This window comes from Oncorhynchus gorbuscha, linkage group LG06, assembly GCF_021184085.1.
Source record: "Oncorhynchus gorbuscha isolate QuinsamMale2020 ecotype Even-year linkage group LG06, OgorEven_v1.0, whole genome shotgun sequence".
Taxonomy (NCBI): Eukaryota; Metazoa; Chordata; class Actinopteri; order Salmoniformes; family Salmonidae; genus Oncorhynchus; species Oncorhynchus gorbuscha.
This window is the reverse complement of record NC_060178.1, coordinates 101,516,005-101,540,479: the sequence shown is the minus strand read 5'-3', so window position 1 is coordinate 101,540,479 and position 24,475 is coordinate 101,516,005. Positions and strand designations below refer to the sequence as shown.

General features: G+C 42.8%; 1 protein-coding gene and 1 long non-coding RNA gene across 3 annotated transcripts in view; one reads left to right on the top strand and one right to left on the bottom strand.

The window, feature by feature from the left end:
• Positions 1 to 20,056, bottom strand: part of LOC124038632 — an 86,496-nt gene extending 66,440 nt beyond the window's left edge. Inside the window, exon 1 of the long non-coding RNA XR_006839387.1 lies at positions 19,981 to 20,056. This is a non-coding gene — a long non-coding RNA (uncharacterized LOC124038632). The remainder of the gene's footprint in view (positions 1 to 19,980) is intronic.
• A 770-nt stretch (positions 20,057 to 20,826) lies between these two features.
• LOC124038631 (homeobox protein SIX2-like) lies at positions 20,827 to 24,162 on the top strand. 2 transcript variants are annotated; one of them, XM_046354711.1, is made up of 2 exons: positions 20,827 to 21,866; positions 23,629 to 24,162. In XM_046354711.1, exons 1-2 carry the CDS (start codon positions 21,307 to 21,309, stop codon positions 23,930 to 23,932), a joined length of 864 nt encoding a protein of 287 aa, XP_046210667.1. In that variant the 5' UTR covers positions 20,827 to 21,306; the 3' UTR covers positions 23,933 to 24,162. The 2 variants fall into 2 exon arrangements, with proteins under 2 accessions (XP_046210667.1, XP_046210665.1); XM_046354709.1 differs by having other exon boundaries at positions 20,827 to 21,872.
• The last annotated feature ends 313 nt before the right edge of the window (positions 24,163 to 24,475 follow it).

Here is a 24,475-nt window from a genome sequence, read left to right as displayed (position 1 = left end):
CATTATGGAGTCACTTTCATTTTAAATAAGAATAGCATGTGTTTCTAAAAACTTCATGTGGATGCTACCATGACTACGGATAATCCTAAATGAATCGTGAATAATGATGAGTGAGAAGACATGCAGTCTGCACCTTAACCTCATAGTCATAGTTTGATTTCAAATCCAAAGTTGTCAAGTATAGAGCGACATGAAGAAAAAGGCTTCACTGTCCCGGTAATTACTGAGGGCACTGTATAAGGAGGATGTCCTGTTTCTGAGTGTTAATGTATATGTGTAGGTGGATGTGTGTTTTTATTCAACTTTTGTTTTCCAAACCTTTCCCTTGAGACATTAAAAAAAGATGGGAAGGAAATAGTTGGGAAGAGAGTTGACTAGACTGGTGGGGGTCGGGCTGGCAGGGCGGTCGGGCTAAGATGATACATACAGTAGACGTTGTCTTAAAGAATATCAAAAGTTACGTCTTCATACTTTAAGTTGTTACTTTGTTAGGTTATTGGTTAAAGGTGCAACACACTATTGATTATAAAATGATATTTGATCTAGTTTAATCTTATCAATCACTTGAACATATTTAATAAGGATCTCATACCAAGCTTGATGACTAGGATTTTCTAAATATAGATGACTAGAATGGCCAAAGGTCATATTAGGTTGTGTAGAGATTCTGGAAATTAGCTTTAAATGCCCAAAACATTCTGAGGGAGGACCCTGAGACCCCCCACCAGATTATACTTCCTAGATCGGTTTTTAAATGATCTGTTTCAGAGTTACGGTACCAGTGCTGTGTTCAGATAGAGACACAGTGATATGCTCTTCCCCCCCCACACTTCTAAAACCAAAGTTGCGCCTGTGAATACTTATTCACATGTATCCTTGTGTTTACTTCCTAGATCGGTTTTTAAATGATCTGTTTCAGAGTTACGGTACCAGTGCTGTGTTCAGATAGAGACACAGTGATACATGCTCTTCATGTTGCTCCAGCTCTGTTTCAGAGTTACGGTACCAGTGCTGTGTTCAGATAGAGACACAGTGATACATGCTCTTCATGTTGCTCCAGCTCTGTTTCAGAGTTACGGTACCAGTGCTGTGTTCAGATAGAGACACAGTGATACATGCTCTTCATGTTGCTCCAGCTCTGTTTCAGAGTTACGGTACCAGTGCTGTGTTCAGATAGAGACACAGTGATACATGCTCTTCATGTTGCTCCAGCTCTGTTTCAGAGTTACGGTACCAGTGCTGTGTTCAGATAGAGACACAGTGATACATGCTCTTCATGTTGCTCCAGCTCTGTTTCAGAGTTACGGTACCAGTGCTGTGTTCAGATAGAGACACAGTGATGAGACACAGATAGAGACACAGTGATACATGCTCTTCATGTTGCTCCAGCTCTGTTTCAGAGTTACGGTACCAGTGCTGTGTTCAGATAGAGACACAGTGATACATGCTCTTCATGTTGCTCCAGCTCTGGTGGAGTATTATCTCTGGCTGATGAGGTCATGTAATGAGGTCATGTAATGAGGTCATACAGATAGCCTGCTGCTGGAAGCCAAGTAACAACGTCTAGCAGGGACAGAGATGAACATCACTACGATGTCATGTTAGTGTTCTACTTGTGATGTTAATAAAGGCACTCTGTTAGTTATCCAACAATTTCAACTAATGAAATACACCCCTTGATTTAGAAGAATATGACTTAGATACCTCATTGAGATGAGTACAGCTGTTTTGCATCATCATATCCCCAAAAAGGAAGGAACTGTAACATGTTTTGTTTTGTAAGGGGGGGTAATGATGCTCTATTGCTGCCTTGGAAAAGCAGGACTTGGCTAATCATCTTGTAATGTAATTCTCCAGTCACAAATTCACTTGTTGTCACCTATTATCTTATCATAAATCTACTCAGACTCCCTGGACATCTTGCCAAATCTTACACAAAGGACAAGAAGCCACAATTGACCTCAAGATAAGAGATCATGTGCAGTCTTGGCTTGGCTGGGACACCTGTCTCTCACCCCCCCCTCCTTGCCCTGAGGATGAAGCCAGAACAGCTGCACAGCCACTTGTCTCCAGTGAGTTACAGCAAGGTGCCTGGCTCTGGGCTTTTATTGATAATATTATAGTACTTGATGTAAATATGACTGTGGTGGCTTTCCTCCTCAGCGTGGGTCGAGGCTGGCCTGCAAACCAAAACCCTGATCTGCTCACAGCTCCCCAAGGTGGAGCACACAGCACCGGCTGCCGCTTGCAGGAAGCCATAAGTGAAGTTGGCCATAATAAATATTCCCCCACTTTTTTGACAAAGGTTTTGTACTTTATAGAGTGTTATTTTCTGTTCTTTACCTTTTCCCCAACATCCTCCCCCCTCCTCCTCCCAGCCATAGGTTCACACAGAGCCGTTAACATATTCTTCCTCAGATTTCTCGTGGCAACAGGCCTCGTTACTACTAGAGAGCTGAAATGTCATTGGTTATCTATACTGTTGGTTGGTACAGTGTATTGCACACATGCTCTGTTGCACGGGGAGGGTCAGTCTTTCTCACACAAGCGTGCACTTATACACACGCTCTAATGCACATCTAACACACACAAAACCTGCCATCTTGTCTCTCCTCCGGTGCCAGCTGCAGACGGTGTGCAGACAGACTGATCTTAGTCCCAGTGATTAGGTCTTTCATGTTCCCTGACCTGAGGGTTTCAAGTCAGCTTTAATGCCTGATTGTTGACTCTTCTACTGTCCTCGCTACTGGAGCTAAAGAGCCACACACGTGAGTCAGAGTCAGATACCACACCTGTAGTCCACCCACACTCCATTCCTTCACTGAGGGGAGATTTGTGTTCAATACAATTTAAACCCTGTGCCTTTCCACCAGCCAAAGCAGGAAGTACATGTGGTTACAATGAGTCAACTCTTCCCCATCTCCTTGGTGATTTAATATTATCTGCTGGATGGAAGCATGGTCCTGACAGTGAAGATAGCAATATGAAGGGCCCTTATTTCATTATTATTCTCAGCAGTGCTTATTAAAATCCGTTACTCGATTAGCCATCTGCTAGCTGTGAGGGAGAAGAATGAACAGAGGAGTGGGGATGTTACTGTGCATGTCATCTGCTATCTGTGAGGGAGAAGAATGAACAGAGGAGTGGGGATGTTACTGTGCATGTCATCTGCTATCTGTGAGGGAGAAGAATGAACAGAGGAGTGGGGATGTTACTGTGCATGTCATCTGCTAGCTGTGAGGGAGAAGAATGAACAGAGGAGTGGGGATGTTACTGTGCATGCCATCTGCTATCTGTGAGGGAGAAGAATGAACAGAGGAGTGGGGATGTTACTGTGCATGCCATCTGCTATCTGTGAGGGAGAAGAATGAACAGAGGAGTGGGGATGTTACTGTGCATGCCATCTGCTATCTGTGAGGGAGAAGAATGAACAGAGGAGTGGGGATGTTACTGTGCATGCCATCTGCTATCTGTGAGGGAGAAGAATGAACAGAGGAGTGGGGATGTTACTGTGCATGCCATCTGCTATCTGTGAGGGAGAAGAATGAACAGAGGAGTGGGGATGTTACTGTGCATGCCATCTGCTATCTGTGAGGGAGAAGAATGAACAGAGGAGTGGGGATGTTGCTGTGCATGCCATCTGCTATCTGTGAGGGAGAAGAATGAACAGAGGAGTGGGGATGTTGCTGTGCATGTCATCTGCTATCTGTGAGGGAGAAGAATGAACAGAGGAGTGGGGATGTTGCTGTGCATGTCATCTCCTATCTGTGAGGGAGAAGAATGAACAGAGGAGTGGGGATGTTACTGTGCATGTCATCTGCTATCTGTGAGGGAGAAGAATGAACAGAGGAGTGGGGATGTTACTGTGCATGCCATCTGCTATCTGTGAGGGAGAAGAATGAACAGAGGAGTGGGGATGTTACTGTGCATGCCATCTGCTATCTGTGAGGGAGAAGAATGAACAGAGGAGTGGGGATGTTGCTGTGCATGCCATCTGCTATCTGTGAGGGAGAAGAATGAACAGAGGAGTGGGGATGTTACTGTGCATGTCATCTGCTATCTGTGAGAGAGAAGAATGAACAGAGGAGTGGGGATGTTACTGTTCATGTCATCTGCTAGCTGTGAGGGAGAAGAATGAACAGAGGAGTGGGGATGTTACTGTGCATGTCATCTGCTAGCTGTGAGGGAGAAGAATGAACAGAGAGTGGGGATGTTACTGGGATGTTACTGTGCATGTCATCTGCTATCTGTGAGGGAGAAGAATGAACAGAGGAGTGGGGATGTTACTGTGCATGCCATCTGCTATCTGTGAGGGAGAAGAATGAACAGAGGAGTGGGGATGTTACTGTGCATGCCATCTGCTATCTGTGAGGGAGAAGAATGAACAGAGGAGTGGGGATGTTACTGTGCATGCCATCTGCTATCTGTGAGGGAGAAGAATGAACAGAGGAGTGGGGATGTTACTGTGCATGTCATCTGCTATCTGTGAGGGAGAAGAATGAACAGAGGAGTGGGGATGTTACTGTGCATGCCATCTGCTATCTGTGAGGGAGAAGAATGAACAGAGGAGTGGGGATGTTACTGTGCATGTCATCTGCTATCTGTGAGGGAGAAGAATGAACAGAGGAGTGGGGATGTTACTGTGCATGCCATCTGCTATCTGTGAGGGAGAAGAATGAACAGAGGAGTGGGGATGTTACTGTGCATGCCATCTGCTATCTGTGAGGGAGAAGAATGAACAGAGGAGTGGGGATGTTACTGTGCATGCCATCTGCTAGCTGTGAGGGAGAAGAATGAACAGAGGAGTGGGGATGTTACTGTGCATGCCATCTGCTATCTGTGAGGGAGAAGAATGAACAGAGGAGTGGGGATGTTACTGTGCATGCCATCTGCTATCTGTGAGGGAGAAGAATGAACAGAGGAGTGGGGATGTTACTGTGCATGCATGGTACTCAGTGGTTTTGCTCTGTTGACGCTATTTATACTCATTAAAAAATGCTCATTATATGGTATACTGTACATACACAAAATCCTCTTATCAATAAATTAATTTGTGTGTTTATGTATGTTCAATGTATCAATGTATGTTTATGTTCATACGTTTAAATACCCAATTAGAAATAAATAGGATTTAGAGGGTTTGGTAATTCACACATGCTTTTTCTAAGTGTCAGTGTAAAGAATGAAGATAGTGTTGCCTGTGTAAGCTCCACGTGCCAATGTGGAATGGACACGTAGCAATTGTCTCTCTGCGCGCATGTGGGTGGCCGAGCTCTGGGCATTACTGCAATTTGTGAGCAACTGACAGTAATCCCCCTCTCCCCGTAAAGGCCCATCTTTTCCTCTGCATGCAGACAAACACATCTTCACTAGGCCTCATCCTACAGAAACCCTATACTCTCCCACCATATCTATGTACATGCCAATACGCTATACTGTCGACCACAGACATATTGAAATATGTGGCTCTGCTGTAGACTATAGACATCTAGAGAATGGTTACAGAAGCAGTTGCGTAACTATGAATTAATCTCATGAAAATGTTTGAAACAGACACGCCTTCTACATGTCTGTGCAGTTTGATGGCGTTGCACATAGTTGTATGGGGGTTATTTTCATCGAGGAATTAGTCACAGCTCAATATCAGTTTCATTTCAGCCTCATAAAATGTCCCTATTTTTGAATACTTGACGGCTTTCTGCTGAGATATTCATCTGTTTGCCAAAAACACGTTTGTCTGGTTTTAAATGAGCAATGATGAATGATGAAAAGTGTCTTTAACAAACCAACAATTCAAATGATCCAAATGAATTCAGTGTGAAAAAGTTAGCATAGCCTACATATCAGTATCATTAACTTCACTTGAACTAACGTGCATTTAATTATCGTTTCATACTGCTCATTGACAGTGTTTAAATAACCTAATGTGAAGAATAACAATATAATAGGAATATTATTGAAATATCAAAAAAGAATATCATAATCACACACCAACAAGGTGGCTGACCATGAGAAACATGATATTAACTTTGGAATAAATAAGGTTCAACATAAAAAAATGATTCAATTAACAAATCTTACATGTTGACTCAGAAAATTTGAACTTTTATGACAAAAGTTGAACTCCATATTGATTAATTCAATAGGTTGTTACAAAGAAGGATCCATTCCAGGAATGAGTTTCTAAATGAGTTGTGTTAACATGATGTTTTTTGCATGTTAACACTATTAAAATCAGCATAGGAAAGGAGAACTACTATTGACTGTATATGCCATGATTCATATGCCCCATTTCCTCACACCTTAACATTTTTCCTATTGTGTTGCCTTACAACCTAGAATTCAAATAGATTTTGGGGGGGGTTGTAATCATTTGATTTAAACAACATGCAAGATGCAAAATATTTTTTCATGTGAAGCAATCAAGAAATAAGACAAAAAAAACTGAAAACTTGAGTGTGCATAACTTTTCACCCCGCCAAAGGCAATACATTGTAGAACCACCTTTTGCAGCAATTACAGCTGCAAGTCTCTTGGGGTATGTATCTATAAGCTTGGCACATCTGTCCATTGGGATTTTTGCCCATTATTCAAGGCAAAACTGCTCTAGTTCTTTCAATTTGGATGGGTAACGCTGGTGTACAGCCATCTTTAAGTCATACCACAGATTCTCAATTGGATTGAGGTCTGGGCTTTGACTAGGCCATTCCAAGACATTTAAATCGTTCCCCTTAAACCACTCGAGTGTTGCTTTAGCAGTATGCTGAGGGTCATTGTCCTGCTTGAAGGTGAACCTCCATCCCAGTCTCAAATCTCTGAAAGAGTGAAACAGGTTTCCCTCAAGAATTTCCCTGTACTTAGCACCATCCATCATTCCTTCAATTCTGACCAGTTTCTCAGTCCCTGTGATGAAAAACATCCCCACAGCATGATGCTGTGCCCCACGTGCTTCACTGTGGGGATGTTGTTCTCGGGGTGATAATAGGTGTTTTGTTTGCGCCAGACATAGCGTTTTCCTTGAAGGCAAAAAAGCTCAATTTTAGTCTCATCTGACCAGAGTGCCTTCTTCCATATGTTTGGGGAGTCTCTCACATGCCTTTTGGTGAACACCAAACGTGTTTGCTTATTTTTGTTCTTTAAGCAATGCCTTTAATTCTGGCCTCTCTTCCGTAAAACCCAGCTCTGTGGTCCTACAGACAGATATTCCAATCTCTGCTGTGGAGCTTTGCATCTACTTCAGGGTTATCTTTGGTCTCTTCGTTACCTCTCTGATTAACAACCTCCATGCCTGGGTTGTGAGTTTTGTGGGTGGCTCTCTCTTGGCAGGTTTGTTGTGGTGCTATATTCTTTGGTGGTGCCCCTTGCTTAGTGGTGTTGCAGACTCTGGGGCCTTTCAGAACAGGTGTATATATACTGAGATCATGTGACAGATCATGTGACACTTAAATTGGACAACAGGTGGACTTTATTTAACTAATAATGTGACTTCTGAAGGTAATTGGTTGCACCAGATGTTATTTAGGGGCTTCACAGCAAAGGGGGTGAAAACATATGCACACACCACTTTTTCGATTGAATTTTTTTGAATTTTTTAAAACAATTTATTTTTTAAATTTCACTTCACCAGTTTGGACTGTTTTGTGTATGTCCATTACATGAAATCGAAATAATCCAAATAAATGTATTATATCAAAATAAATTTAAATGACCAGTTGTAATGCAACAGAATAGGAAAAATGCCAAGGGGGATGAGTACTTTTGCAAGGCACTGTAAGTCCTCAATACTCTCAAATGGTGTATGGCTGTGGTTGCACACTCAAATTGATTGTAATTATTAACTTCCTGAATTTTGCAGGCGTTTAATTTGCCAGACTGGCAGAATTAAAAAGCAATCATAAAATTCAACTCCTCCATATAAAAAAGTGTGCATATGTACATTTACAATGCACACATGTTTTGCCTAATTTCTACAACATGTGGTTTCATATTGCATTGTTAAAGGCACTCCACTGTAAATACTGACATGCTTGATGGACAATCGGAGAGTTTGAGAAGGATTATGAGCATTATGATTATGAAAAAAAGACAAAGAGATTTGTTTTGGATGCTAAAAACACACATTAGTCAGACAGAGGGATCCACCATAGATGGATTGGTGTAAGAAACTCTAAAGTTATAATGTATTAGTTGTTTTAATATATGCTATTCTGCTATACATGGAGAAAACTAGGAAAGAACTGCTGTTGTCTTGAACTCATGAACTCACTGTACTGGAAGAAGGAGAAAATGATTTAATGCTGGACACAAACACATAAACAGTCCTTCAAAGTACAGTAAAGCATTGCATGATTATGAGTAAAGTTCAGTTGGTTAATGGTCTGCATGACAAAAACATGTAGAGTATGTCCTGCAGTGTGTACGTATATGGTGCAGCGCCAGTGTAGGCTTTATTGGCCATATGGCTTGTGACACCCTGTGAACTCCTAGTTTCAAGTGAAACCCCAAATCACAGTAAAATTGCAAGGACAGGAATGGATACAAATGCAGCATTAGGCACATAGCTAATTACTGTGGATCAATTTTAATAAAATCTTTCTGGGCATATTTAACCAGGTAGGCTAGTTGAGAACACCTTTATTTAACCAGGTAGGCTAGTTGAGAACACTTTTATTTAACCAGGTAGGCTAGTTGAGAACACTTTTATTTAACCAGGTAGGCTAGTTGAGAACAAATTCTCATTTACAACTGTGACCTGGCCAAGATAAAGCAAAGCAGTTTGACACATACAACAACACAGAGTTACATGTAGAATTAACAAACATACAGTCAATAATACAGTAGAAAACGTCTATATACAGTGAGTGCAAATGAGGTAGGATAAGAGAGGCAAAGGCAATAAATAGGCCATGCTGGCAAAGTAATTACAGTATAGCAATTAAACACTGGGATGGTAGGATGTGCAGAAGATGAATGTGCAAGTTGAGATACTGAGATACTGCAAAGGAGCAAGATAAATAAATCAATAAATACAGTATGGGGATGAGATAGATTGGATGGGCTTTTACAGATGAGCTATGTACAGGTGCAGTGATCTGTGAGCTGCTCTGACAGCTGGAGCTTAAAGCTAGTGAGGGAGGTAAGAGTCTCCAGCTTCGAAGATTATTGCAGTTCGTGCATAAGGGGAAAACATTAAGCGATGTTACAGATTTATTTAACCGGAAAGCAACCTGCCTTCTGTAAAGATATACCCTCCCAGACTGGAACAGGAAGTCGTATGTGAGAGGAAGGAGCACAACAAGCTGGCATCAGATTGTAACAAGCCCACTGGGGTAGAAACTCTCTGGAGTAGAAGCGCTCTGGGGTAGAAACTCTCTGGAGTAGAAGCGCTCTGGGGTAGAAGTCCTCTTAGTTGACCCTACTACAATACTTGTTAGACGCCCAGGAAAAGGCCTTTTTCTGTCCCACTCAGCAGGTATACCTATCCATCTTGACCGATACCCAAATGGGGAAGAAGAGGATATTATGAAGGCACTGTAAAGAACCCCTTCCTTATCGCCCAGTGATTTAATCTAAACTGAACACAAATAGAAACGCAATATGTAAAGTGTTGGTTCCATTTTTCATTATCTGAAATAAAAGATCCCAGAAATGTTCCATATGCACAAAAAGCTTATCTCTCTCAAATTTTGTGTATTTTTTTTTCATCCCTGTTAGTGAGCATTTCTCCTTTGCCAAGAAAATCCATCAACCTGACAGGTGAGGCATATCAAGAAGCTGATTAAACAGCACGATCATTACACAGGTGCACCTTGTGCTGGGGACAATAAATGGCCAAAATGTGCAGTTTTGTCACACAACCATGCAACAGGTGTCTCAAGTTTTGAGGGAGTGTGCAATTAGCATGTTGACTGCAAGAATGTCCAAAAGAGCTGTTGGCAGAGAATTGAATTTTAATTTCTCTACCACAAGCTGCCTCGTTTTAGAGACTTTGGCAGTACATCCAACTGACCTCACAACCCCAGACCACATGTAACCACACCAGCCCAGGAACTCTACATCTGGGTTCTTCACCTGCAAGACTGTTTGAGGAGGGGTGGGGGGGTGCTGATGAGTATTTATTTATTTTATAATGTGCTTTTGTGAGAAAAACGAATTATGATGGGCTGGGCCTGGCTCCCCAGTGGGTGGAACTGGCTCCCAAGTGGGTGGGCCATGCCCTCCCAGGCCCACCCATGGCTGCACCCCTGCCCAGTTATGTGAAATCTATAGATTAGAGCCAAATGATTTCATTTAAATTGAGTGATTTCCTTGTATGAACTGCACCTCAGTAAAATCTTTGAAATTGATGCATGTTGCATTTATATTTTTGTTCAGTATAGTCTAGTGCTCATTGAACAATAATAAAGTCAACTCAGGAGAACAATGGATACATTTGTGTTGCTTGTTGCAATATGCACGAAAATAAGTAGCAAACAGTGTCTCCTGTTAATGATCATTCAAAAATAATGCTAGAATAACTCAAATAATAATTGAGTCAGTCTTTGGCGAAACTCTGAAAAAATAAATGTACAGCTTTGTGAGAAAAGTTGGCTGATAATGCTGACTAGAATATATGGAGCAGGAGCAATCCGAGTGAGAGCAGTCTGAAGTAGGAGCAGTCTGAGTGGGAGCAGTCTGAATGAGAGCAGTGTGGGCAGTCTGAAGTGGGAGCAGTCTGCAGTGGAGCAGTCTGAAGTGGGAGCAGTCTGAAGTGGGAGCAGTCTGAAGTGGGAGCAGTCTGAAGTGGGAGCAGTTTGAAGTGGGAGCAGTCTGAAGTGGGAGCAGTCTGAGTGGGAGCAGTCTGAAGTGGGAGCAGTCTGAGTGAGAGCAGTCTGAAGTGGGAGCAGTCTGAGTGAGAGCAGTCTGAAGTGGGAGCAGTCTGAGTGACAGCAGTCTGAAGTAGGAGCAGTCTGAGTGGGAGCAGTCTGAATGAGAGCAGTGTGAGCAGTCTGAAGTGGGAGCAGTCTGAAGTGGGAGCAGTCTGAAGTGGGAGCAGTCAGTGAGAGCAGTCTGAAGTGGGAGCAGTCTGAAGTGGGAGCAGTCTGAGTGAGAGCAGTCTGAAGTGGGAGCAATCTGAGTGGGAGCAGTCTGAAGTGGGAGCAGTCTGAGTGAGAGCAGTCTGAAGTGGGAGCAGTCTGAAGTGGGAGCAGTCAGAGTGGGAGCAGTCTGAAGTGGGAGCAGTCTGAAGTGGGAGCAGTCTGAGTGGGAGCAGTCTGAAGTGGGAGCAGTCTGAAGTGGGAGCAGTCTGGGTGAGAGCAGTCTGAAGTGGGAGCAGTCTGAGTGGGAGCAGTCTGAAGTGGGAGCAGTCTGAGTGAGAGCAGTCTGAAGTGGGAGCAGTCTGAGTGAGAGCAGTCTGGGAGAAGTGGGAGCAGTCTGAAGTGGGAGCAGTCTGAGTGGGAGCAGTCTGAAGTGGGAGCAGTCTGAAGTGGGAGCAGTCTGAGTGAGAGCAGTCTGAAGTGGGAGCAGTCTGAAGTGGGAGCAGTCTGAAGTGGGAGCAGTCTGAAATGGGAGCAGTCTGAAGTGGGAGCAGTCTGAGTGGGAGCAGTCTGAAGTGGGAGCAGTCTGAAGTGGGAGCAGTCTGAAGTGGGAGCAGTCTGAAGTGGGAGCAGTCTGAAGTGGGAGCAGTCTGAGTGAGAGCAGTCTGAAGAGGGAGCAGTCTGAAGTGGGAGCAGTCTGAAGTGGGAGCAGTCTGGAGCAGACATTTTCAGTCTAAAAACTGTACATTTGTTTGGTTTATTTTCTTGGAAGGTGGAAATATAAACATTTGTATATTTTCCAATATGTCAAGGAATTTAACATGTGTGTCAGGAATCATAATCTATACCTTGTATAGTATTAGTCTCACATCTAAAATAACAAGTATGCCAGTATGCCATGAAGGGAGTGAGAGGTCAATAGACAAAATAAGATGACATTGAAATCACAATGTTTATTGCCAAAAGGAATGACCAAAATTAAATGTCTTTTTTTTTATTGTCCATGTAGTTCGCTGATCTGCCTTTGAACTCGATGCATTGGCACCTGAGGAATTGTTTACAGTGTTGGCGCATGTTATCATTAGGGTTTATGTGCCCTCTATGGGCCATGCTGGCTCAGTCGAGCCTTCTACAGTGTCATCAGAACGTGATTAGCAATAGTCCTACCTGCAGGAGAAAAAAAAACACAATTTGAATGTACTACTGTGAGGGACTGTCTAATGAATTCGTAATTTTGCATAACAATGAATCTAAATAACAATAATAATGGATGTGTTTCATCTTCCTCTTCATGATCTTTATAATCAGATATGTGTGTAATTCATTGATAGCTAACCCTTTGTTCCTATAGCAAGTTACAGTGGGCCTACCCTAAAGGGTTATTTTTTAATTGTTTATATGTTTACCCTAATTTGTACTTATTGTTAGTATTACCTTTATAGACTAGCCTAGCCAGACAGATATTCCAATCTCTGCTGTGGAGCTTTGCATCTACTTCAGGGTTATCTTTGGTCTCTTCGTTACCTCTCTGATTAACAACCTCCATGCCTGGGTTGTGAGTTTTGTGGGTGGCTCTCTCTTGGCAGGTTTGTTGTGGTGCTATATTCTTTGGTGGTGCCATAATTCTGCTGATGAGTATTTATTTATTTTATAATGTGCTTTTGTGAGAAAAACGAATTATGATGGGCTGGGCCTGGCTCCCCAGTGGGTGGAACTGGCTCCCAAGTGGGTGGGCCATGCCCTCCCAGGCCCACCCATGGCTGCACCCCTGCCCAGTTATGTGAAATCTATAGATTAGAGCCAAATGATTTCATTTAAATTGAGTGATTTCCTTGTATGAACTGCACCTCAGTAAAATCTTTGAAATTGATGCATGTTGCATTTATATTTTTGTTCAGTATAGTCTAGTGCTCATTGAACAATAATAAAGTCAACTCAGGAGAACAATGGATACATTTGTGTTGCTTGTTGCAATATGCACGAAAATAAGTAGCAAACAGTGTCTCCTGTTAATGATCATTCAAAAATAATGCTAGAATAACTCAAATAATAATTGAGTCAGTCTTTGGCGAAACTCTGAAAAAATAAATGTACAGCTTTGTGAGAAAAGTTGGCTGATAATGCTGACTAGAATATATGGAGCAGGAGCAATCCGAGTGAGAGCAGTCTGAAGTAGGAGCAGTCTGAGTGAGAGCAGTCTGAAGTAGGAGCAGTCTGAGTGGGAGCAGTCTGAATGAGAGCAGTGTGAGCAGTCTGAAGTGTGAGCAGTCTGAAGTGGGAGCAGTCTGAAGTGGGAGCAGTCTGAAGTGGGAGCAGTCTGAAGTGAGAGCAGTCTGAAGTGGGAGCAGTCTGAAGTGGGAGCAGTCTGAGTGAGAGCAGTCTGAAGTGGGAGCAATCTGAGTGGGGAGCAGTCTGAAGTGGGAGCAGTCTGAGGGAGCAGTCTGAAGTGGGAGCAGTCTGAAGTGGGAGCAGTCAGAGTGAAGTGAGCAGTCTGAAGTGGGAGCAGTCTGAAGTGGGAGCAGTCTGAGTGGGAGCAGTCTGAGAGCAGTCTGGGAGCAGTCTGGGAGCAGTGGGAGCAGTCTGAAGTGGGAGCAGTCTGAGTGGGAGCAGTCTGAGAGCAGTGAAGTGGGAGAGCAGTCTGAAGTGGGAGCAGTCTGAGTGGAGCAGTCTGAAGTGGGAGCAGTCTGAAGTGGGAGCAGCTGAAGTGGGAGCAGTCTGAAGTGGGAGCAGTCTGAAGTGGGAGCAGTCTGAAGTGGGAGCAGTCTGGTGAGAGCAGTCTGAAGTGGGAGCAGTCTGAGTGGGAGCAGTCTGAAGTGGGAGCAGTCTGAAGTGGGAGCAGTCTGAAGTGGGAGCAGTCTGAGTGGGAGAGCAGTCAGTGGGAGCAGTCTGAAGTGGGAGCAGTCTGAGCAGTGGGAGCAGTCTGAAGTGGGAGCAGTCTGAAGTGGGAGCAGTCTGAAGTGGGAGCAGTCTGAAGTGGGAGCAGTCTGGGAGCAGTCTGAGTGGGAGCAGTCTGAAGTGGGAGCAGTCTGAGTGAGAGCAGTCTGAAGTGGGAGCAGTCTGAAGTGGGAGCAGTCTGAAGTGGGAGCAGTCTGAAGTGGGAGCAGTCTGAAGTGGGAGCAGTCTGAGTGGGAGCAGTCTGAAGTGGGAGCAGTCTGAGTGGGAGCAGTCTGAGTGGGAGCAGTCTGAGTGAGAGCAGTCTGAAGTGGGAGCAGTCTGAAGTGGGAGCAGTCTGAAGTGGGAGCAGTCTGAAGTGGGAGCAGTCTGAAGTGGGAGCAGTCTGAAGTGGGAGCAGTCTGAAGTGCAGTCTGAAGTGGGAGCAGTCTGAAGTGGGAGCAGTCTGAAGTGGGAGCAGTCTGAAGTGGGAGCAGTCTGGGAGCAGTCTGAAGTGGGAGCAGTCTGAAGTGGGAGCAGTCTGAAGTGGGAGCAGTCTGAAGTGGGAGCAGTCTGAAGTGGGAGCAGTCTGAAGTGGGAGCAGTGAGTGGAGCAGTCTGAAGTGGGAGCAGTCTGGGAGCAGTCTGAAGTGGGAGCAGTCTGAAGTGGGAGCAGTCAGAGTGGGAGCAGTCTGAAGTGGGAGCAGTCTGAAGTGGGAGCAGTCTGAGTGGGAGCAGTCTGAAGTGGGAGCAGTCTGAAGTGGGAGCAGTCTGAGCAGTCTGAAGTGGGAGCAGTGGGAGCAGTCTGAAGTGGGAGCAGTCTGAAGTGGGAGCAGTCAGTGAAGTGGGAGCAGTCTGAAGTGGGAGCAGTCTGAAGTGGGAGCAGTCTGCAGTGGGAGCAGTCTGAAGTGGGAGCAGTCTGAGTGGGAGCAGTCTGGGAGCAGTGGGAGCAGTCTGAAGTGGGAGCAGTCTGAGTGGGAGCAGTCTGGGAGCAGTCTGAAGTGGGAGCAGTCTGAGTGAGAGCAGTCTGAAGTGGGAGCAGTCTGAGTGGGAGCAGTCTGAAGTGGGAGCAGTCTGAAGTGGGAGCAGTCTGAAGTGGGAGCAGTCTGAGTGGGAGCAGTCTGAAGTGGGAGCAGTCTGAAGTGGGAGCAGTCTGAGTGGGAGCAGTCTGAAGTGGGAGCAGTCTGGAAGTGGGAGCAGTCTGAAGTGGGAGCAGTCTGAGTGGGAGCAGTCTGAGTGGGAGCAGTCTGAAGTGGGAGCAGTCTGAAGTGGGAGCAGTCTGAAGTGGGAGCAGTCTGAGTGGGAGCAGTCTGAGTGAGAGCAGTCTGAAGTGGGAGCAGTCTGAAGTGGGAGCAGTCTGAAGTGGGAGCAGTCTGAAATGGGAGCAGTCTGAAGTGGGAGCAGTCTGAGTGGGAGCAGTCTGAAGTGGGAGCAGTCTGAAGTGGGAGCAGTCTGAAGTGGGAGCAGTCTGAAGTGGGAGCAGTCTGAAGTGGGAGCAGTCTGAGTGAGAGCAGTCTGAAGTGGGAGCAGTCTGAAGTGGGAGCAGTCTGGAGCAGACATTTTCAGTCTAAAAACTGTACATTTGTTTGGTTTATTTTCTTGGAAGGTGGAAATATAAACATTTGTATATTTTCCAATATGTCAAGGAATTTAACATGTGTGTCAGGAATCATAATCTATACCTTGTATAGTATTAGTCTCACATCTAAAATAACAAGTATGCCAGTATGCCATGAAGGGAGTGAGAGGTCAATAGACAAAATAAGATGACATTGAAATCACAATGTTTATTGCCAAAAGGAATGACCAAAATTAAATGTCTTTTTTTTTTATTGTCCATGTAGTTCGCTGATCTGCCTTTGAACTCGATGCATTGGCACCTGAGGAATTGTTTACAGTGTTGGCGCATGTTATCATTAGGGTTTATGTGCCCTCTATGGGCCATGCTGGCTCAGTCGAGCCTTCTACAGTGTCATCAGAACGTGATTAGCAATAGTCCTACCTGCAGGAGAAAAAAAAACACAATTTGAATGTACTACTGTGAGGGACTGTCTAATGAATTCGTAATTTTGCATAACAATGAATCTAAATAACAATAATAATGGATGTGTTTCATCTTCCTCTTCATGATCTTTATAATCAGATATGTGTGTAATTCATTGATAGCTAACCCTTTGTTCCTATAGCAAGTTACAGTGGATCTACCCTAAAGGGTTATTTTTTAATTGTTTATATGTTTACCCTAATTTGTACTTATTGTTAGTATTACCTTTATAGACTAGCCTAGCCATTTTGAGAATCAATGTGGACAATAGTTTGTTTAATTGTCAAACAACTTAACGCATTGTTGTTTTTGGAAAGGTAGGCCGGTCAGCAGGGAAAAATGCAGACCGAGGGTGCTCTCCTCTCTTCAAAGGCCATCTTCCTGGCATAACAGTCACGCACGCGGTTCAGACTGGGGTTGTTTGTGAAAAGGGATTTTTTATATGCAATTTAAGCAGACGCTGACCTAAAATAATACAAATAATAATAATATCACACTTTCAGAGGCTCTGGTATAGGCTAAAACATCATTAGACATTTCATTATCCATAACATAAGCTATATTTTGTCCTTGTATGTCACAAGAATTAAGGGGGCTAAATTTGTTTCCAAAACTGCACAAGTCGCATATCGCCCTGACAAGAGAGAGGTCAATGACATGTCACGCGCAGCCTGGGTCTCCTGGGACAGTAAATGTTGCCAAGCGTGAAGTATCAGGAGAGCTGGAGTAGCACTCCACTTCAAAGTATAGTGCGTGCTAAGCATGTGAGGGGGAAATACATAATATACTCAGTGTACTGGTGAAGTAACCGAGCAAGCACTGAAAATAAGCAGGAATCAAAACAAATGATTGATTGAATTCATTAGTCTAAGTAGCGGCGCAGGGCCCACACTCTAGCCCCGGTGGAGAGGCTGAAGAAAGACACTTGTTGCTTCCAGCGTTCGCTCATACATGCCTTGGACGCAGATTTATGCCCAATGCCCAAGAGAAAGTGCATGAGTAATTCTGTAAATCAGAGAAAACCTTGCGCTACATATATTCTCATAGTGTCAATAGTTCGATATGTTTCTTAATGAGAACAGGATAACATGGCGTATTCCTTAGTATAGGTCTAATTTGAAATCAGCTCTAAAAACCAGCTAGATCTGTGTTAGTGATAGCCTATCATCCACTACGTGAACCTTTTTAGCCAACGCCTATTCTGTCTGTACATTAAGACAATATCTCATCAGTCCTTCCAATAATCCTTCCTGTGTAGGCCTATTGGGTAACAAGATAGATATAAACATTTCATTATTGCCTAGCCCCTCATTATTACGTCCTTAAACAGTAGAGACACCAATCGCCTGGATTTAATTCGTTCTCTCTGTCTGCTCAGCATGACATGTCTGAACGAATGTAGCTCATCGACCCACTTCGGGCCTGTCTCGGGGTAGCCAGCGGAAAAGCCACGTCCCGCCTCCACCCTGCGCTCCCCAAAAACATATTGCAATAATCAGTCCAATTAGTGGAGGTCGTGGCAAAGAGCTTTTGGGTTAGCGATGGGAGGTTGTGAAAATAGGGGGCGACTATTAGAAGAAACGCGATCCCCGTTCATCAGCATTGTAATAATCACCACTCAGACCAGCCACGCGGGTCCAGCAAAGCTCTGATCAAACTGATCCGTGGAAACAAGAGGTTTACAAACATTGTCAAGGCGTGACCGGTACCTTGATTCGGCCTGTCACTGTCAGGTTCCTTCGACCTGCAGCAGAGGCTTTGATCAGCACTTGTGACTGCGCAGTGTCCCAGCAGGCACTTTCCGCCTGCAAGGAATAAACAAATAGGCGCACCTTTAACCGCAAGGAGCACTACACCTGTATAGGGCATTGCATTGCTATTGACAAGGAGTTGGAACAATATAGGCCTATTCTCTAATTGTAAGCCTGATGTATGTGTACGCCAGGTTGACTCTTAGCGTTTGCTTTTCATGGCAGTTCCTAATAGCTTAAACTATTTTTTTCCATAGACATACATAAAGGCCCATCTCAGAACAGAATTTAAAATGAATTTCATTAAATATTATTTTATTCTAGATCTGTATAGCTCTAACGTTTATGTGGCCTATAGCCAGGTTCGTACATTTTCTCAATATACAAATATCCTATTCATAAGCATTTAACAAAAAGGGTGTGGAAAATAGTGGGGCAGACGACGGTTGTCCCGCTCATCCCAAAACGTTATCATAAACGATCTGGGAGCTTTATGCCGGAAGTGGCTGGTGTGCTCGTTGCTCCCGCTCATCCCAAAACGTTATCATAAACGATCTGGGAGCTTTATGCCGGTAGTGGCTGGTGTGCTCGTTGCTTTTGTACCATGAACACGTTTCTTCAACATCTCCTAAAGATTTGACTTGAAGCACTATTTCGTGTCATTGATTGAAGTTATACTCAATGGGAAATTATAGCCTATTATGCACGGGTTATTTTGTGTATGTTATTAAACATGTATTAAACATAATTGCATCGTGTGGCCTTATATTTAAATTGAATACCACAAATATTTGTTTAATTACGCATAGATGTAGCCTACTATTATTATTAATATTATTATTATAAGTAGTAGTGGTAGTAGTATTATTTGCATTAGCATTATTATTACATTTCCCTATGTGATAATACATCTGTAAGTGGATGAAGACGAACAAACTAATGATATTAGACTGAGCATTAGTTATGTACACCTCTGAGTAGAGGTGTATATAACTAATGCTCAGTCTAATATCATTACATTGGGAATGTGTATACCTCTAAGAATTACCATTTCAGCAGCCTTGTCCCCTGATGATTAGCATCAGTCAAGCTAATGCCTAAATACCACTTTGCAAACTTCGCTCCGGGCGAATTTATTAAAGTCTGTTCCTTCCGCGAGTGAAAACATAACATGGAAACGGATAAGGGTTTTCTTTCAGGATTATTCATCTTGATGATAAAAGGGAAATTAGTTAGTGTGTGTTTTCATTCGGCGAAATGTGCCTTCATAAGATATAAAATACTGAGAAGCATGTTCAAATGGATGATGTAATTTATGACTACAGTATGGATGCATTTTAACCTGCATTTTAACCTTTCACTAAAGACTTGTTTTCTTGCTATTAAGTGGCTTCGTTTACTGGGTCTGATTTAGAGCGCAGTGGTCTGAATTAAGCTAGAGTAAAACTAAACTACAATTTTAAAGAGAAATAGAGGCATGGGACTATAGCCTAAATATGACCATAAATATTGTTGAGTATTTTGAGCCAGTATAGCCTAATACTTTTGTCTTTCAAATTTGCAATGTGTGCTTTGCCTAATTCAAAGTACTGGCCGAATGGCAATATATCTTTAAATCTTAAAATAATATAACCGATGAAAATGGTCCTATATTCATGGTTGACAATAATGGCAATATTTCTATATTCAAATGTACTAACATTGAGTGTTGACTAGAAGAGGAGCCTACACTTTGGCTCGAGATTTGTGGAGACTCTTGGGTTGGCTACACCCTCGCCTGAAAGAGGCAAGGCACATTTTCATTGAAGGCAAAACAACACAGAGCAGAACACGTTTTCATGTCTTGCTATTTTTACAACCCTTTCGTTTTTTTACTACAAGCGTAAGTGATTGTATAATTTCACACAAAATATAATTTTGCTGAGCTTTCTTGTGGTCTGAGGTGCTCTTAAATTAGCAGCAAAAATTACAAAGTTTTTTTGCGCTCTATTTTACAGAAATCACATAACTCAGACGCTGTTAATATCTGTGGATGGAAAGAGACCTGGCCTAGTGTGATATGATACTGGTGAGCGTAAATTGACTTAATGAAGAGGTCCCCCTGTGATGCAATAGAAATCTATCAGCGGGTCAATTCTCCACTCCACCAGGCAATAGATAATAACATATCCACAACAGGTAGCCTAGGCACTCACACTCAGAACAATTATTTTTATCGGGAGATAGAAAATCTATATTTATGAACTATTAACATATATTTCTTAAATCCTATCTCCAAACAAGAGGTTAATTTGTCTTACCGGCATCAAGCTCAACCTTTCGTTCCCATCAGAAATCCTTAGAGAACGCGAGCTGTCCCCTCCCCTCTCTCCCAGACCAGCCTTTGCAGAAAACACCTCTCTCAACCGTTTGTTTTATTATTCAGACACCTTGTGCATTTGCCCTAATGCTACAGTATTCCACCGTGTACAGTTCCTGGTGGTGTGCCCACAGGATGCCTGCCTGCCTTGGCATTTTGTCATATCCTCATGTGTATTAAATAATGCATGGTTAATTACACCAGATGTTGTCAATGGGCACATGATCTAGCAGGGGTTAAACCACGATTGGAAGGTGAGGGAACTGTCTTCAAATCTGGGAACTTTTCTATGACCGTTTTTTTCCTGGAACACGTCAACAGTGGCCCCAGTTTGCCCACGTTTTTTAACTTGGGGAAATACTGTATCTATAGACTTTTGTCACCGTGTCGAAACAGGTCAAATTATACCACATATTTCAGGTAACAATTTGTGTTGTTCCCCCAGCAATGTTTATTTACGCCGAGCCTATAGTTTAAGTATGATATCTATACCATGATGTGCCAGATGCGTGGTGTAGGCCTACATAAAATTCCGTATTACAATGTAAACATTAGATGGCACATCATTAATGAGCAGGAATAGTGGAGACTGTGTATACATTTGCTACGCGCTTTGGCGCCATCCTCCCCAGAAAAAGGGATCACTGCTCCACAGCTTCGCACTCTTTGGCTGCCTCGAATGTCTGTCAAAAATTGGGAGAAAAAAAATATTTACAGGAAAAATCTGGGCAATATTTCTATTGGTAGGCGAGCTTGGATAGAAGGGGACTATCAGTCAGCGGGACCAGGTAGCCACCTCAAAGCATATCTGGTTACTTTGGATGACAGCGTAACCATGACAAAATCATTTGACTAAAAACTATTGTATTTTCCTCGCCATCCACGGGTCAGATAACCAACCAATCACAGTTCACATAATCGTTTTTCTTTCCATCTTAGAATAATATTATTAAAACTAGTGAGCGAGCCTGGTCTTCAGGAATAGGTTATGTTGAAACGAAATAGAAAAGGTGGACAACGACTGTGGAAGGAGTAAACACTTTCTCTCAGTATACTTGATGGGAATGCTATGCATTTTATATTGCCATTCATGAACGGGACTTTAGTTTTTACATGTCGATTGGATTTTATATTTTGATACAGCCTACTTTTGGAGAACTTCATGGTTGTTCGTGGACTTACAGTGTAGGCTACTTGCATTAATGTCTTAGTCATAACAGAGGACGTGGAAGTAGAGCAAAATATACGCGTTTATTAACTAGCAACCATGTCTATGCTTCCAACTTTTGGCTTTACGCAAGAGCAAGTTGCGTGCGTCTGCGAGGTCCTCCAACAGGGTGGAAACATCGAACGGCTCGGGCGATTTTTGTGGTCTTTACCCGCGTGTGAGCACCTCCACAAAAATGAAAGTGTTCTCAAAGCTAAAGCTGTGGTCGCCTTTCACAGAGGCAATTTCAGAGAACTTTATAAAATCCTTGAGAGCCACCAATTTTCTCCTCACAATCACCCGAAGCTGCAACAGCTTTGGCTCAAAGCACACTACGTCGAGGCGGAGAAGCTTCGAGGCCGCCCTCTCGGGGCTGTGGGAAAGTACCGCGTCCGCAGAAAGTTCCCCCTGCCTCGGTCTATCTGGGACGGCGAGGAGACAAGTTACTGTTTCAAAGAGAAGAGCAGGAACGTACTCAGAGAATGGTACACGCATAACCCCTACCCTTCCCCGCGGGAGAAGAGGGAGCTCGCCGAGGGCACAGGGTTGACAACCACACAAGTCAGTAACTGGTTCAAAAACAGACGGCAAAGAGACCGCGCCGCAGAAGCTAAGGAAAGGTACGAGTAAGTAGATGTTTGCTCTTTTGTCTTATTGGTACATTTGTTTCAATGTTTATGTGTGCGTAAAAGTCTGGAAGCTGACTTTACCCTGGATTATCTGTTAGTAGAAACCGACTCATACATACTATCTTCTCATTTCATATCAGGGTATTCTAAATGATATAATATTTTATTATAAGCGATCATTAATAATATGTATAACTTTGATAAACACAAGCAAACTAATAGCATGCTATTATTGGACCATTTAACCTATCCATATGACTAATTGACGCATGCTTAGAAACATGAACACTGGATGAATGTGAAAGAAAACCTAAGGAATCATCCTTAAAGATATAAACCTGAGTACTTGAACATTTAGGCCTGGTTGAACTATTTCGCACAACAGCAAAACATGTTCCTTGAATGTCAATATGTTGATATTCTGCTAGTAGGTGGTAGTTATTTTGCTATTGCTTACTGAGCAGTTTGTACATTTCAAAGTTTCGAAATGATAGGCCTACTGTAAAGAGGACCTTTCAGTTCTTTAGTCAGGTGTTCACTCAGAGGGTGTCTTCTTTCACCCGCTGGTGACTGATTCAAGCTGAAACCACTGCGTAAATAATGCCTTTCCACTTTAAAACCATGAGTCATTGCGCTGTGACTGTGAATGTATGCCTAATACACTTTTAGCAATAATTAGGTCTGTCATTAACGCCTGCCAGCCTGTGTATACACAGTTGAGGTTTGACCGTATGCCTTCATACCCATATAAGCCCAAACTAACCGTATAGACCAGTTTAGATATCATTCAAATGGCTCAACATTTTTTTCCTAACGTTGACTTGATGGAATACGGTAATGACAAATGAGTCTATTTATTCGACCTCATTATAGGGTACGTGTTGTTTGATCAAATATGTTTAGAAACGGCAAAATGCAATTCAGAGTCTAATTAGATAATTCAATAATAACAGTTTAGCTATAAATATAAAATAAATTACCTAGTGTGTGTGTATGTATGTATGTATGTATGTATGTATGTATGTATGTATGTATGTATGTATGTATGTATGTATGTATGTATGTATGTATGTATGTATGTATGTATGTATGTATGTATGTATGTGTGTGTGTGTGTGTGTGTGTGTGTGTGTGTGTGTGTGTGTGTGTGTGTGTGTGTGTGTGTGTGTGTGTGTGTGTGTGTGTGTGTGTGTGTGTGTGTGTGTGTGTGTGTGTGTGTGTGTGTGTGTGTGTGTGTGTCTCCATTGCATTCACAAATTCCAAAATAAGTACCATGCGGACTTAACGCGCCTGTGACAAGTGCATAAAGTTGCCCATATGTGTCTATTAAATATGACATAGTCCAGTTTTTAATACAAACAAGATCCGTATAATGACACTAGATGATGCAAGAAAATCGAACACTGATCCTAGTTTCAAATAGGCTTTGACTCATGAGTTTCACACATTGTTATTTTAATAGCTACATAGCCTGCTACAACTTCTTATAAAAATACAGCATAGGCCAGTGACAGCGACGACATAACCTACACTTCTCATTTACCAGCTCATTTTAGTCTACAGGCCTGAAACGTGTCAATCAAAAACTGTACTAATACTACATTTTTAATCTAACAGCTCAGGATAATTATGATGAGCCTATAGGCCTATGTGTCGTTTGCAAGCGAATGCATGTTTGTAATGGCTACATGACAATGTGGAATTATGTAGGCTACGTTATACTTTACTATATTATTATATTTCCTTTCTACAGGGAAAACAACGAAAACTCCAACACCAACAGCCACAACCCATTGACTTCTTCCATGAATGGAAATAAAACACTTTTGGGGAGCTCAGACGACGACAAAACGCCTTCAGGGACTCCGGATCACATTTCCTCGAGCCCGGCAATGCTCCTCGCTTCAAACTCCGGGCTGCAGATGCACGGCCTCGCGCCTCCACCTGGGCCTAGCGCCATCCTCGTGTCCAGCCTTGACTCCGTGCACCATCATCACTCTTTGCACGACACTATACTGAACCCTATGTCGTCTAACCTGGTCGAACTCGGCTCTTAAACATGGGACCCTGTTGGGAAAGACCTTTCTGAGTGCACATGGATGTTTGAGAAAAGCTTCAGGCACTTGAGGCAAAAGGAGAGAACAGAGTCGGAAAAATGTGACACGCGGTGAGAGGTGAGATGGTAGGCGTTTAGCTGAACTGGCTGGACTGAAAGGTATTTTACCGGAATGTAATAACATGTCATACTGTTGAAAACAATAACAATAAAATGTCTTAATTCTTGTTACTATTATCGTTATTATTTTAAGGGATACATATCAACAGATGCATAAACTCCAAGTCAGGTATACCCCATGTCCTTTCGTTTACACATAGGTTTTCCAAGAGAGCCCCATTCAGTTTGTTTTTGTTTTGGGTTATCATCGTAAGTGTTTTACTATCATGAGAGCCGTATGTTAACGATTACAGACTATTATCTTTTATTATTTGTATTTTGAAATCATTTGGAGAGAGACTGCGTGTAAACTCTGCGATTAATAAAAAAAACATAAACAAATAGATCCCACTATAGTTTTATATACCCTTTACAATTCAAACGA

Coding starts and splice junctions, on each gene's coding strand:
- LOC124038631 (XM_046354709.1), top strand. CDS start 21,307: ATGTCTATGCTTCCAACTTTTGGCTTTACGCAAGAGCAAGTTGCGTGC. Junction 21,873..23,628: donor GAAGCTAAGGAAAGGTACGA/GTAAGTAGATGT, acceptor TCCTTTCTACAG/GGAAAACAACGAAAACTCCA.